Source organism: Sinocyclocheilus anshuiensis, unplaced genomic scaffold, assembly GCF_001515605.1.
Source record: "Sinocyclocheilus anshuiensis isolate Anshui unplaced genomic scaffold, SAMN03320099.WGS_v1.1 scaffold7, whole genome shotgun sequence".
In the NCBI taxonomy this organism is placed as follows: Eukaryota; Metazoa; Chordata; class Actinopteri; order Cypriniformes; family Cyprinidae; genus Sinocyclocheilus; species Sinocyclocheilus anshuiensis.
The window spans coordinates 1,032,562-1,047,881 of record NW_015549582.1 but is presented as its reverse complement, the minus strand read 5'-3'; the positions used below and the strand labels follow the sequence as shown (position 1 = coordinate 1,047,881).

Sequence of the window (15,320 nt, the reverse complement as noted above, 5' to 3'; positions counted from 1 at the left end):
TGAGATTTTTTTTTTTTTTTTTTTTTTTTTTAGGTGAAATTAGATGTGACCAAAGAAAAAACAATTTTTATTGAGTTATTTAAATTAGAGTGAGTGTAGCTCCACATTAATATATTATGTTTACATACATTCACACATTGCAACTGAACAGCCATTGGCCACCTCAACTTTTCATTGTCTGTAAAAGAGGATATTATTAGTATAGATTTTATTACAGTTATATATATTACAGCTATAATTTTCTTTAAATAAATGATTTACTTCAAACTTTTATTTAGTTATTTATTTATACTTTTCTTCAAAACCTCTTGGTTTAAAATCTGCCCCCTTCATTTGAATAATAGTCAAGTCAAGTCACCGTTATTTATATAGCTAGTAATTAGGTTTATGCGCCATTCTGGTCATTCGTGAATGAGGGAACGCAAGTCGTCTCACAATGCAACTGTATATCTGTCTGAGTTCCGAGTTATGAGTATGATAAACATACTATAGGCATCTGGACAGGGAGATCACACAATGGGAAGATCGAAGGTTTTTTTACTGTCACACCAACCACACCTTTTGTCACATTCTGATGTGGCTACTTGATGGAAACTCCCAGTTTTCTGTTTATTGTAAATGAGCAAATTACAGAGCTGAGATGTTTCTATCATACTTTGTTTTTTTGGTCACGGTTCTTACAAATTAATGTTCGATATTCCTCAGTAGTGCTGCTTAGGGGTTTATTCTAAGTCCATAACCCTAAGTATTAAACTTCTGCAATTAATGAAACACTTAAGGCAGTCTGATTCATAAGTAGTCATGGCAGTCGTGGCCTAATGGTTAGAGAGTCGGACTTGTAACCCGAAGGTTTATAGATTAGATCTCTGCCACGATTCTGCGCACGAAAGATCATATTTTGAGCGCACAAAAGTGCATGTTGCACGCGGGCGATCTGAGTTTTTTGTAAAAAATGTTCTTTCACAAAGAAAAAAGTATTTTGAGCGCACTAAAATCAATTTTGCATTTAAAATAAGTTTTTGGATGTGTGCAGTCCTTCTCTTTTGCGCGTGCAATGTTTCACTAGCTTGCTCACCTGATGTCCGCCCTCAGTGCTCTCTAAATGCCAACGGCTCGCTTGCTCAACACAACCCAGCGTTACAATATGCCATAATTCCAGCCAATCAGAGACGAGGCTGCTAAATTCTGATTGGCTGCCTTGACAACCAATCACAACATTCCTTGCATTGCTGATGACCGCAGAAGAGGGAAAATACTGTACAGTGCATGCATAATTATTATGCAAGTTGATATTCTGATTATATTTTTTTCCAAGCACATTTTACCAATTCCAAACAACATCAATCTTTATAACTGCTATTAATCTTGTATTTAATCTCTTATAACCTATATATTATTGTTCATGAAGGCTAGAAGTGAAAAACGCCTTATTTTCAGGTGTACATAATTATTAAGCAGGTTATCTTCTACAGATAAAATCTCCAGATGGACTAAAAATTAACTCCCAAAACTTACTGCTAGATTCTTGAAGATAAATTCTTATCTTCCTAATTATTTTGCAGTTAACATGCATCTTTTCTTCTCCACATGTTTTTGACTGACCCTGCTGACCCACTGAACATTTTGCTGTCCAATGGTTATGCATTAACTTTGCAATTTCTAGTATTGTATTAGTTTTGAATATTTCTCATGGGCATTTAATAATTTTTTACTGGACCAGCACCACATCCTCTTGTACCACTGTTTGAAGAATTTATCTTCCAGAATCTGGCAGTAAGTTTTGGGAGTTTTTAGTCCATCTCGAGATTTTAGCTGTAGAAGATAACCTGCTTAATAATTATGCACACCTGAATATAAGGCATTTTTCACTTCCAGCCTTCATGAACAATAATATAAAGATTATAAGTGATTAAATACAAGATTAATAGTAGTTATTAAGATTGATGTTGTTTGGAATTGGTCAAATGTGCTTGGAAAAAAAATATGATCAGAATAACAACTTGCATAATAATTATGCATGCACTGTATTTTTCCTCTTCTGCTGTTGAGGTAATGCAAGGAATGTTGTGATTGGTTGTCAAGGCAACCTGATTATGGCATATTGTAACACTGGGTTGTGTTGAGCAAGCCAGCCGTTGGCATTTAGAGAGCACTGAGGGTGGGCATCAAGGGAGCAAGCTAGTGAAACGTTGCACGCGCAAAAGAGAAGGTCTGCACAAATCCAAAAACTTATTTTAAATGCAAAATTGATTTTTGTGTGCTCGAAATACTTTCTTCTGGGGGGGGGGGGCGAATGTACAGCGCTCTCTTCCACCTTCAATACCACAACTGAGGTGAGACCCTTGAGCAAGGCACCGAACCCCCAACTGCTCCCCAGGCGCCGCAGCATTGGCTGCCCTTCACGGTGTGTGTGTGTTCACTGCTGTGTGTGTGCACTTGGATGGGTTAAATGCAGAGCACAGATTCACCATACTTGGCCACATGTCACTTCACTTTCACTTTCACTTAAAATAGTCTCAATACATATATTCAAATGTTGCTTTGCAGATCAGCTTTAGATGTGCTTAAAAATTCTTTGCATTAATACATTTAAGATTTAAGCTTGAAAACAGACAACTTGTCGCAGACAAAACCTAACCATATTGTTTATTGCTGTACTGTGTGTTTGTAGGTAAGATCACCTCCCTGGACACCAGTCTGTTACGAGCCTCTATGAAACCTGGCTGGGAAGACTTGGTGCGGAGATGCATTCAGCGCTTTCATCTCCAAAACGATGGAGAAATGTCATTCGCCAAGCGGCATCAGCAAGAAGGTACTGAGCACATCTCACATTAATCCACTTAAATTATTATCCACTATTATGCTCTTTGACAAAGTCTTGATTTTGTTTTGGGAGTGTTCTAGAACAGGCTCTCATACTAGGTTGTTCGTAAAACACATTATTTTTCACTTATTTTACATTATTACAACACCCCTCTCCTCAGTCTGGCATGAATGGCTTGAATAGTTCCTGTATCACATGAAAGCCCGCCTTCTGAAACACAAAATGTGCTGTGATTGGTTAGCTGGGCCAGTGTGTGTTGTGATTGGCAGCACTCGGTGCCTGGTCGGGAAATGTCATGCCCCTTACCATAGCCGCCTGCGAGCTTCAGTGTAAATATTGCGTCAAAATCAAATCAATTTGAGCACGATTTAAACCCTGATTATTGTAACCATTCTAAGTTCGTCTGCCTTGGGAAAGCTAGCGTGTCTCCGACATAGTGATAACACTCATTGCCTTCTCTAGTGCAGCTCAACCAGGTCTCGTCCCATTCGTCGATATTTGTGATATCACAAATCCCGGAAAATATGCGTTGTAGTCCAAACGAGTCGTTCGTTGTAGTTTTTTTTTAAATGGTTTATGTTAAATAAAATATCTCCTTTTGAAGTTGTCTTTGAACTTTGTAACTTTGCAGATCTTTTTTATACTCAAACAGCAACATTACAGACTAACTAAAGTTGAAAAAGTGAAAAAGCATAATAGGACCCCTTTAACACTTAAGAAACGCTGTCATTTTGGCTATTGTATTGTGCATGCAAAGATTTACTATATTTGTGACCGTAACTACCAAATATTCTGAATACCATAAGGATTTTAACACCCCTTGGATTTGGCTTCTGCTGGCAAACCAGTTTCACAAACACTCCTTATGTCATGACTTGCTTTGCTGAGAATGCAAGACAGACATTTTAAAAATGTTTTATGAATCTCAGTCGCAATAATGCAATCTTTAAATCATGGATAAATATCAAGATCTATAGATAATATTGGCATTAGGGAAATATAGTAGACATTACTGTATTTCAGTATTTTTCATATTGTAGCAAACAAAAAATAATTGTGGTGTGTGAAAATATAGCAAAGTGTATGTGAGTAATGCATGCGGCTTCTTTACTGGAAAGGTTAATCTTGCAATTTTATAGGAATTATATGGGTTTATGTTTAATAGTGACTATTATCTTGATCTAATTTAGATGTTGTTTGTTTCGATGTTCTTTAATGTACATTTACATATCTCAAAATGATGATGTTCTAATCATGTGGGTGTGTTGTTTTGCAGTGCTGAGGCATGGGCAGGCTTTCAGTCCCATCTACCGGTTTTCCCTGTCTGACGGGACCATCGTCTCAGCTCACACCAAGAGTAAACTGGTTCGGTCACCTGCTACCAACGAGCCACAGCTCTACATGTCACTGCACATTTTACAAAGGTACCCACTACCCAGCTGCACAACTTGCCATGAGTGCCTGCACTTGAGTTGTTTTGTTTCTGTTTATGTCTGAATCTGAGTTTTTAATGTAAATGCAATGGTGTATTTTATGAACTACTACATGAGTAAGTGTTTGAGTCATTTTTGACCCACTTCTCACTGTTTCCTGTTTGATTCAGCTCTGTGTAAGCAGTCAGTTGAAACACACGCTTTCTAGTTCTGACAAGCCCAGTTCATGACCATATACTGAAATCTCACTGTCATGTGAGAACATCCGACCATGTTTTCCCAGAGGGGGCCGATGCTGGTCTCGAAACATTCCATCAGAACCAAGAATAATACGACTCCCACAGCTACACATTGGCTAACAAGCTTTTTCACCCTTGATAATTCCTCAGAATTTGATTGCTGATTTAATTAAGTATGGAGTAATTGAATACGAATGATTCCAATGTTAAAGGGAACGTTCACCCAAAAATGAAGACGTTCCAAACATGTATGACTTTTTTTATTTTCGTGGAACACGAAAGAAGAAAATGTTTTAAAATATTGGCTCTTTTCCATGCAGTTACAGTGCGTCTGGAGCTTCAAGCTTCAAAAATAATGCAAAAAATCAAGTGTTCTGAAGCCATACAATAGGTTTGTGTGAGGAACAGACCAAAACCATTTTTCATGAGAGTTCATGGGAGACGCAGCAATGTCCAATTTGTGAACGAGTCATTCTTTTGAGTGAATCATTGGTCCATTTCACAAATGATCACTGAATAATTCCTTCATGAATTAGACTCGATCTGGTTCTCGAATTCAACTCACAAACTCACTGATTCGGTCACAGCAGTTAATAAATCATTGGAGGGGTAGATTATCAGTTAATAACGACTTACATTTTCTCACACAAAGCTATCATATGACTTCATAAAACTTATGTCAGTGCTCACAATTTATATAGACCACTTGTATGATGCTTTACATACTTTTTGAACCTTGAAAGCTTCAGTCCCCATTCGTAGTAATTGCATGGAAAAGAGCAACCAAGATATTCTTCTGAATTTCTCCTTTTCTGTTCCACAAAAGAAATTCATGCAAGTTTGGAACAAAATGAAGATGAGTAAATTACAGATTTTTTTTTCCCTTTAGAGCATCATTCAGTAAAGTCAGATATCACAGTTTCACATAAAATCAAAACATTTGGAGTGTATGGCTTCGTAAAGCTTGGATCCACAGCAGGCAGTTGTGAACACAGTTTTTATATGTTAGCTACAGAGTTTCTATCTCTCTCACAGCATGCGATGCAGGAACACCGGTTTGCTTTCTGAGACAATAGCAGCAGTGTTAGGCTGGGGTGTCGAGCACAGATAAACATTAAACCCAGAGTGAGCTCACAGCGGGAGGGTGGCTGTCTTAAAGCACAGCATCTCTAGCACAATAACACACAGTATAGCTTGACTATTGATTCATCCTGCATGCTCCGAACAAAGGCATCTCTATGCATTTATCAGCTCTGAGCGAGTTTTTAGTATGTAGCTTGCTAAAAGCTTTATACCCCGAGGTGATTTTTACATTAGAGGGGGATACGACAGCACAGCCACTCATTTTCTTTGTCCCGTGGCTTGTTTTGAGGGATGAGCACTGCTGTTTTTTTTGATAATAATTTGTTCCCCTCTTTTAACCTTCTCTGCTGAAACATACTTTAGTTAATTAAGCCATTCCTGAAATTCCACTTAAGCTCTTTTCTCGGATTCCTTGTTTGGAGCGCTAGAAGAACCGCTTCCTGACTACGAGATGAATTTAACAAATGACTGCACTGGATTAATGTAATGAAATAGTTTCAATAGAATTTACTTGGAAATCAATATGAATTCCTTGGATCACAATTAAAACACCATTGTCAACAGTAGCACGTGCCAACCTGGTGAGACAGGCATGCCCTGCCTGAACTGAGGCATTGTTTTCTGTTTTTGTTTTTATGCCCTTTTTTCCTCTCACTTTTTTCCTACTTCTTCTCTTGCTTTATGTCTCTTTCTTTTTACAATAATTAAACATAATGTTTGCATGACATTAAAACTATGCCAGGGAATTGTCACCAGGGCAATGATATGTGGTTGCCAAGTGTTTTTAGCTTATTTGATAAATGGTTGCAAGGGCTTTGTGTTCGGGATGGTTGCTCTGTGATTTCTTAATTGCCCCTTTGGGTCCCTCTTTCAGTGTTAGTCTGAGGGATTTTTTGTGCATTAAATGGTATAGGATAAGATATGCACCAAATTTTAAAACTTAGCGTTAAGGATTTATTCAAATGGCTTATTTTAGTATTATTTATATACTATTATAGTACTTATTAATAATTTAATTTAGCTTTTTATATGTGTATTCAATTTTCATTTTATTATTATTCTTTTTCCTTAACCTTATAAACTTTTGTCATTTTTATTGATTTTTTTTATATTTAGCTTTCATTAATTTTTTTATTGCGTTATTAGTTTTAGTAATTTAGTACTTAAAATTATTTATTTCAATTAGTTGCCAAGGCAACATGTCTAATAAAGTTTAAGTTTGTTTTTTTTTGTTTTGTTTTTCATTTTGTTTTTTCAGCTTTATTTCAATTACCAACCTTCAGTTACTGAATTTTCAATTACAGATTTTTTATAGTTTTAGTTCTGGTTAACAATAGTAACAATGACCTTTATTATGTTCACTGATTATGAATTTTATGCTTGTGATACATCAGGCTTGCAATCGTTAAATTCATAAATAAAACTATGTTTGTGCTGTGTGTGTGGCGTGTATGTTGCAGCATTATTTGCTCTTTAGATTACCTATTAGCGACTATAAATGTCTATTTTTTTCTGTTTTAGGGAGCAGCCCGTCTGTGGCATGACCCCTGATCTTGGAAATGCTCAGAATATGGGCAAAACCATGAACCCCATGAGCTCTCCCAACACAGCAGGTTCCTCCAGCGCCCCCCAGGGGCAGGATGCCACCATCAGCAGCAACACATCCACTTTCCCCTCCCCTGGTGGCCAGAAGGAGCCCGGCGCCATCGGCCCAGTACAGGGCCACCGTTTCGGGTGCCCGGGAACCATGAGCCATTCGGCAACCATGCAGGCAGCCACCCCTCAGGGCAGTGGCTATCCACTGAAGTTGAGCAGCCCGTCTCAGGGCAGTCCGGGCATGCTTTCTCCACGCCACCGAGCCAGTCCTGGAGTGGCAGGATCTCCACGCTTGCCCCCACCGCAGTTCTCCCCAGCAGGCAGCTTACATTCACCTGCGAGCATGTGCACTAGCAGTACAGGTGGCAATGGGGGAGCAGGCAGTAACCATGGTTACACAAGCAGTTCCCTTAATGCCCTCCAGGCACTTAGCGAGTGCCACGGCGTGAGCCACGGCCAATCGCTGGGCTCGCCCGACAGGAAATTGGGGTCACCAGCCTCATTGGGCGTCAACCTTCACATGTTGAACAAAATGGGAGCCTCAGAGTCATTCGGAGAGCAGAACCAATCAGAGCAGGGTAACAGCGGGCAGGACGATGGCATTGAACAGCAAAGAGACGAAAAGGGTAACCTCAGCCAGTTTAACAACCCGGATGCCAGTGATCCGCAGAACCGGCTACGTGACAACAAAGGCCATACTAAACTCCTGCAGCTCCTCACCACTAAAACTGAGCCTATCAAGTCCACCTCACCCCCTCCAATGGCTAGTGGAGAGCCCGGGTGTAAGGACCCCACTGGCGGCCTAGGGAATGGCGGCATGGGTGCTCAAACCGGAGCCGGGTCACATGCTACCTCCTTGAAGGAGAAGCACAAGATCCTTCATAGACTTCTCCAGAATAGCTCGTCGCCCGTCGACCTGGCCAAACTCACAGCCGAGGCCACGGGGAAGGAGCTGTGTCAGGATTCTGCAGGTGGGGCGGCCGGTGTGGCTGAATTAGCCATTAAACAAGAGCCCGTCAGCCCCAAGAAGAAGGACAATGCCCTGCTGCGCTACCTACTGGATAAAGATGATAATGTACTTAAGGATAAAGGCAAGATGGAACCTGGAGAAATAAAGGTGGAGGGCAGTAAGATGCCGGGAATTAAGACAGAGAAAACTGATGGCGGCTACGACCGTGTGGAGCCGGTAAGTGATGTCGCCAACCTGGCAATATACCAAGAAATATTTAATACAAGTTAAGCTCCATATTACCACAGAAAATCATTTAGACTCATACCTCAGTGGCATCATGCACGTGTTGTTTTTTGTTTTGTTTTGTTTTGTTTTGGGAACAAATAATAGCCTGTTATAAAACATTATGGAAAATAGCATAATTTATCTGTCTAAAATAGTGGCAAGCGTGGTGCTGTGAATTTGGACATGACCTAATAATTTTTAATATTATTATTATTTTTATTATTGTTACTGTTGTCATATTTGTTTTTCTGATTATTATTATTATTTTATTTTGGAGGGTTCACCATTGTGAGATAATACAAGTCCAAAAAAAGAAAGCATGCATATAATTTCTAGTTTATACTGTATATGCTTTTTTAAAAATTGTAAATGCATTGTTAAAAATATTTTCTGTGGTAACTGATAGCATGCTGTCAATAGAGCTTAAAGGTGCCATAGAATGCATTGATACAATATTTTAAATTGTTCTCTGATATCTACATAGAAAGTATGTGGCTTAGGTAAGGGCAAAAAATCTCCAGAAACGGTTTTACATGTCCATTTACAACCCTAGGATTTGTCCCTAGAATTAAATGGTCTGTTTTTACCTTATTTGGAAGGGTCATGAATAATAATGTTGAGCTCTGCTCTGATTGGCTGTTTCACAGTGCGGCTCAATGTTGAGCTCTGCTCTGATTGGTTGTTTCACAGTGCGGCTCATTTCAGTAGCTCACACAGCAGGAAGGAAACACAGGGAAAACATATATTTCAATACTGTCTCTCGCAGTTATATCGTTGGGTACTTATACTGTATATAAAATGCGGGCATCAGGGAGCCGCTATTAATATGCGGGGCATTGAAACTGCTTTCGAATGCATGATGCTTTTTACTTTCACTTTTGAGATTTGCGATCGCACGTGCTCTGTGTAAACTTCAGCAGCAGTACTTACCACACATTTTACAAGATCAGCTGCTTGTCAGGATCTGTAAATCATTCGCCATCATCCTCAGTCATCTCTCCTTACACTGTTTATGTGGGATTAATCGGCCGATTTTTGGCATTTTTTAATTAGTCGGCATCGGCCGATTGTGCTGCAAATTAGGCTGATTTATAGGCAGGTGCATCTGCGGGCAGCTAAGCGTTGTTGCGGAATGCCGGAGAATCTCGCTCTGGCTGCGTGAGACGGAGCAGCTCACACTCTACAGTCGCTTCTTGTTCACACACAGCTTCAGCTAATGATGGCAGGGCTAAACGACCGTTTCGAAAGCGTAATTACATTTTACCCTACTAGAATTGATGTCTCTCCTTACACTGTTTATGTGGTATGTGAAATCTTATGTACTGTAATGTAACAGGCTACCGCTAGCAAGCAGCTAACTATGTCCCTTTAGTGGCTCGCGTTATTTTATTAGAACGCGCGTAATTTGTTTTCCGTGCCTTTCTGAATACAGACACCAACCCATCCCTGCACAGCCTGGAACATAACATTTATTTCCATGATCTGCCATTTTCGCTATTATCCTCGCTTGTTTCTTCACAATACCTGCAGAACTTCTGATGATTCGGCTGTGAGTGTCCAGTGTTTCCCATACATTGAGTTATTTGTGGCGGCTCGTCACAACAGACGGACCACCACAAATAGATTTTCCAAAAGGCTTATACTTCCTTGAATAAACTGAGCACTGCACGTTTCAAAATTAAAATGCAGCGCAGGTGTTTTTATATGAATGTATAATTGAAAAGAACCGACTGTCTTCAGAAAAGCTTTGATGTCATTTTCATTTCGTCTTTCCTGTAATGCCTGATAAAGTAGCGCTTATTTGATTACAGCCGTTACCGGAGAAACCGCTATATCTCCGCTCAGAGCAGAATGAATTTGCATTTGCAAGTCTGTGAGAAACACTGGTGTCTGTCAGCAAACATAAACAAAAAGCATGCTTCAGAACTGTTTTGAGAAGATGTTTAAATTTTGAGCCATGAATTATTACTCTGAATTAGGCTACTACTACTATTACTACTGAAATGTGTGTGCATATATATATATATATATATATAAACAAAAAGTACCGATAAGAATACCGTTAAAGTACCAAATCGATAAGCAGTATCGGTAAGAGTAGTAATACCGTTAAAACCTTAATGATACCCATCCCTAGGCGTAACTATTAGTGATCCCGACTGTAACGTCACAGTCTGTGTTATGTTCTGATTCGCCTATTTTTCAGTGGTCTTTTGCATGCACGAGATTTACATAAGAAGGAAACAATGGTGTTTGAGGCTCACGTTATGTCATTTTCATGTACAGAACTGTTTAGAGGTCGACCGATTGATCGGCCGGCCGATTTTTGTGAGAAGGTGCTTAATTTTTGAGCCATGAATTATTACTCTGAATTAGGCTACTACTACTATTACTATCTTGTATCCTGCAATAATCATTTACTCAAACTCACTTTTATGAGATGAAGGGGAAGAAGAAAAAAAAAAGAAAATCGGCCAAACATATCGGCCAAAAAGATCGGCATCATATATCGGTCATCGGCTGCCCTGATTTCTAAATATAGGCATCGGCATCGGCCAGTGAAAAACCCATATCAGTCGACCTCTAGAACTGTTATTATTCAACTATGCCAAGGAAAATACAGTTTTCCATTCTATGGCACCTTTAACTGAAACAGAAAGAGTTTATATATGCAAAACACCACCTGAATCGCTTGTGCTGGTTTTAAATTAGATTTGGTTTTTTTTATTATGTTGAATTATGATGTCCCTTTGGTGAAATGCAGTAAAGATTCATCATTAGTGGTTGTGGGTAATGAATGTTTTGGTTAGATATAGGCTATCAGCCAGTTTTGTGAATTCTCACGCAGAAATAACCGATATGACAACTGATACCAACGCATTCAAACGCTCTTATCGCCTTGTTTTCAGTTTGTTGCTGTATTGTTAGAGTGTATGCATCCTTTCCTTTCCTCTCTGTATCTCTTTTTGTATTCCTCTCTATTTGGGTGTGAAAGTAGAGCAAACAACAGATTTATAAACCGGCCAATGAAGCCCCAGATCGAGGCAGTATGGTAACAGCAGGGATATAAATGACTCAGCCAGCTGGAGAGAGAGAGAGAGAGAGAGAGAGAGAGAGAAAGCAAGAGAGAAGGGGAAAGTGAGAGCTCTGTCACAGGAAGTCGATTCTGTGGGAAACTGGCAGGACTTTCTTAGAAGCAGCTCTGTGACATTTGAAAAAAGGCATCTCGGTGGTGTTCAGTGCATCTCATCTGGCACAGCGGTTGGCACATGCCCTACTGAGATGGCACCGGGAACCAATCAGGCCTGGCACAGCGGTGGTAAAGTCAGAGAAGCATCTGGGGCCAGGCAACAGAATAGAGAGATTATCCTGTGTGTGTTTGTGCTCATTGGTCCTCCTGGGCCTCTTTTACAAGCTGTTGATTGAGCTACAAATTGAGTCATAGTTGTCAAATCAAAGCAGCGGTCTCGGGAAGCTGCTGCTGTTAGCAGAATGACCTCACCGCCCCTTGATTACCAGGAAAAGACCCAGAGTTCCGCTAGTGAGGAACCTCTGACCTCACGGTCTCTACGACAGCCCCATTGAGAACATGAAGTACAGTGATTTACAAAGCAGGGAGGCCACAGCGGGACAGGAAGAGTGATGGAGGAGATGCTCGAGCATGGATGTGCATGGAAAAAAAAAAAACGGAAGACTGAAGGAAAAAAACTGAATTAGTGAGGATGTGGGCGAAAGGAGGATGAAATGTGGCAGGAGTGGAGAGGGAATACCAATCCCTAGTGAGCTGCCTACCTAGACAGCAGTTCATGAAAGAAGTCTCTCCAAGAGAAAGAAGTTGCTGAACATGGCTGCATTTATTTAATACAGTAAAAACAGTGATATTGTGAAATATTATTACAATTTTTCATATATTGTAAAATATAATTTATTCCTGTGATGGCAAGGATACATTTTCAGCATCATTACTCCAGTCTTCAGTGTCACATGATTCTTCAGGAATCATTCTAATGTGTTAATCTGATGCTCGAGAAACATTTCTTATTGTTATTATCACTGTTAAAAACAGTTGATGCATTTTTTTCAAGATTCTTTGATGAATGGAAATGAAAAAGAACAGTATTTTTTGCAATAGGAATCTTGTAACATTATAAACGTCTGTCACTTTTGATCAGTTGAATGAATCCTTGCCGAATAGAAGTATTAATATCCATAACAAAAATGCAGTACTAGCATACTGTATACTGCCTTTAGTAATATACTATGTTGTGCTTATATGGCCTTTAATTCCATCCAGTTACCATTTCAGATTTGGAAAATGTACCAAAAACTCTAAGCAATTTAAACAAATAACGAGTCAAAAAGACGTCCCATTTACACTATTAATTTTGCAGCTATATTTTATTTAGTACTGCATATGCATTGAAGAATAGAAAAGTTATGTAATTCATAATGTTGTTTAAAAAAACAGTATTTGAATGTTATGAATATTTCTTCAAGGTCATTAGTTTAGCAACATGCTGAGTCTTTTGTGAGTTAGGAGGTTCCTTGACTGATAGCATGCTATCCAATGTATGTAGACAGTAAGGTGGCTCACTGGGGTTTAGAACTGGTGAGCTCTCACCATTCATCTCTCTCTTTCTCCTGTGCTGAGATGAGCAGCAGGCTGGTGTGATAGAGCTACAGCTGAGATTGAAGAGAAGCAGGGATCTGTATGAAAGGTCATGACTCATGATGGCTCAAGAAGTCTTCACTGACAACATGCATCTGAGCGCGTGGAGCACGTCCACTCCTGACTTTCACCAGCGTCGTTCAATGCTCAAGGTTATTTTCACAGTTGGCTTACAATTAAAGGCTTTCGATGGCTCTGGACCAGGGTGGCTTTCAATAATGCAGTTTTTATAGCAGACGGTAGAAATGACCCAGATGCACATATTGTTGTCACCCAGGCAGCTGCGTTGGCTTCAGTCACTCTGTTCACTGATGTATCAATCCCTCTTTTTCTCTCTCTCTCTCTCTCTCGCTCTCCCTATTGATCATTCAATCTCTCAGTCTCTTTTACATCCTGTATGTCCTAGTTTACTCTGTTTCAAAGCAACTAAACAGCATTTTGCAGCATCATAAGCACAGTTAAGATGCAAACACTGTTCTAAAAGGTAGGCAGCGACATTGCAATGTCTTATAAGAAAAGCTTGTTTTGGCCAGATTTGCATCTCATGCATACTTCATGGAGAAGGCAATCCCATAATGCATTGCAACGAGCTTAGAGAAAGGCTATGTTCGAAATGGAATACACAGTATACAAGCTATTGTATGATACATGATTGATTTCTGACATCATTGCATATTTATTCCAGTTATTATACAAGATAACTGATGGAGACAAAAAAAGATTATAAATCATCCAATAAGAAAAAAAAGGTGTGTGTGTGTGTTAACATACCATGCGTTAGCTTAGCAACATGTTGATGGCTTAAGCCCCGTTCACACCAAGAACGATAACTATAAAGATAACGATATTATCGTCCACACCAACGAACGATATCGTCTGTTTATTCTAAGCACACATGCATCTGCCACTTTAAATTCTTGAGCTCGTTACAGCAGGATGGATTCTGATTGGCTGTCAGTGTTTTATCGTTCATCAGCTGGGAAAAAAATAACAAAGAAATTCCAACAATATCGTTCCTCTGTGCCCTTATCGTTATAGCTGTGGTGTGGACTGCTATTCGTTTATTAATTGTTATTATAGTTATCATCCTTGTTGTGAATGGGCCTTTTGACTTTTATTGTTTGTTTTTTATGTAAGCGTGACCTTGATATCACACATCCACATTTTCCCACACAAAATGACAAGTCTCTACAGGCCTGTGCAGTCTGGTTGTGACTGTCTGACCTCAGCTGTCTCGACCTCTGCATTCCTCTGGTACAGCCTTTGATTATCTCTTGCTCTTCTGCCCTCTCAGGAGAGAAGCCGTACATCTGTCCTTACGAAGGCTGCAACAAGCGCTACTCGAACTCCAGCGACCGCTTCAAACACACGCGCACACACTATGTGGATAAACCCTACTGCTGCAAAATGGTGGGCTGTCTGAAGCGCTACACCGACCCCAGCTCTCTCCGCAAACACATCAAGGCCCACGGCCACGCCGTAGTGCAGGAACGCACCGCCTCGCCCAGAACCAACAGGCTGGATTCGGATGGTGCCTCATCGATGGATGGCCGACGGATGGATCATTCTTACCCAGGAGCGGCTCGTTTCGTCTTACCGGGTGCGGCGACAACCTTATTTGGGGCTCACACCTTTGCCGGGGCCCTTAGCAATCACCCCCTGGATCTGTCCAGGCTCAGTCCGCTTTTAGGAGCCGGGCCGGTGCTGTACCCCAGCTCTGGTGCTCTTGGGCTTGGGAAGGTGCCTATCCTGCACCCCTTGTTGTTGCCGCCATTCGGTCTCGGCGTGGGTCAAGCTGAAAGAGCGGATGAGGAAGAAGATGATGTTGATGATGAGGATGAAGGCAGGATGGGAGCAGGACGGGGCTCTCACTCATGGGTCGTGATTCCTCCGGGTATGCTGTTCTTGAAACAGGTGGCGACCACGTAAAGAGACTCATGGGCCTTGTTCACACTGCACACCAATCTGATTTGGATTCAAATCGGATTACGGTGTCATTTTGCGAGCTCTGAAATCACTCAGTTAATGTTATGTCCCAAAAAAACTACTTGGAAAAATGTTTGTTGAGAGTTCAGACTCTGTTTGGATTTTGAACTGTTCACGAATTTGGTGTGAATCCCAGTTTGTCTGTTTTCTGTTCACACTACAAAAGCTAAACCAGTTTCACATATGCCAAAAAATGCTAAACAAAACCTTATGGGCCATTCACACCAATGACAATAACTATAATGTTTTAAAT

General features: G+C 40.3%; 1 protein-coding gene across 1 annotated transcript in view; it reads left to right on the top strand.

Annotated features, from left to right (window-relative positions):
• LOC107657794 (nuclear receptor coactivator 2-like) overlaps window positions 1-15,320 on the top strand; it is a 132,989-nt gene that overhangs the window by 90,730 nt on the left and 26,939 nt on the right. The window contains exons 8-10 of the mRNA XM_016446038.1: window positions 2,672-2,812; window positions 4,101-4,248; window positions 7,101-8,361. Of these exons, the coding sequence (XP_016301524.1) occupies window positions 2,672-2,812; window positions 4,101-4,248; window positions 7,101-8,361 (1,550 nt within the window). The remainder of the gene's footprint in view (window positions 1-2,671; window positions 2,813-4,100; window positions 4,249-7,100; window positions 8,362-15,320) is intronic.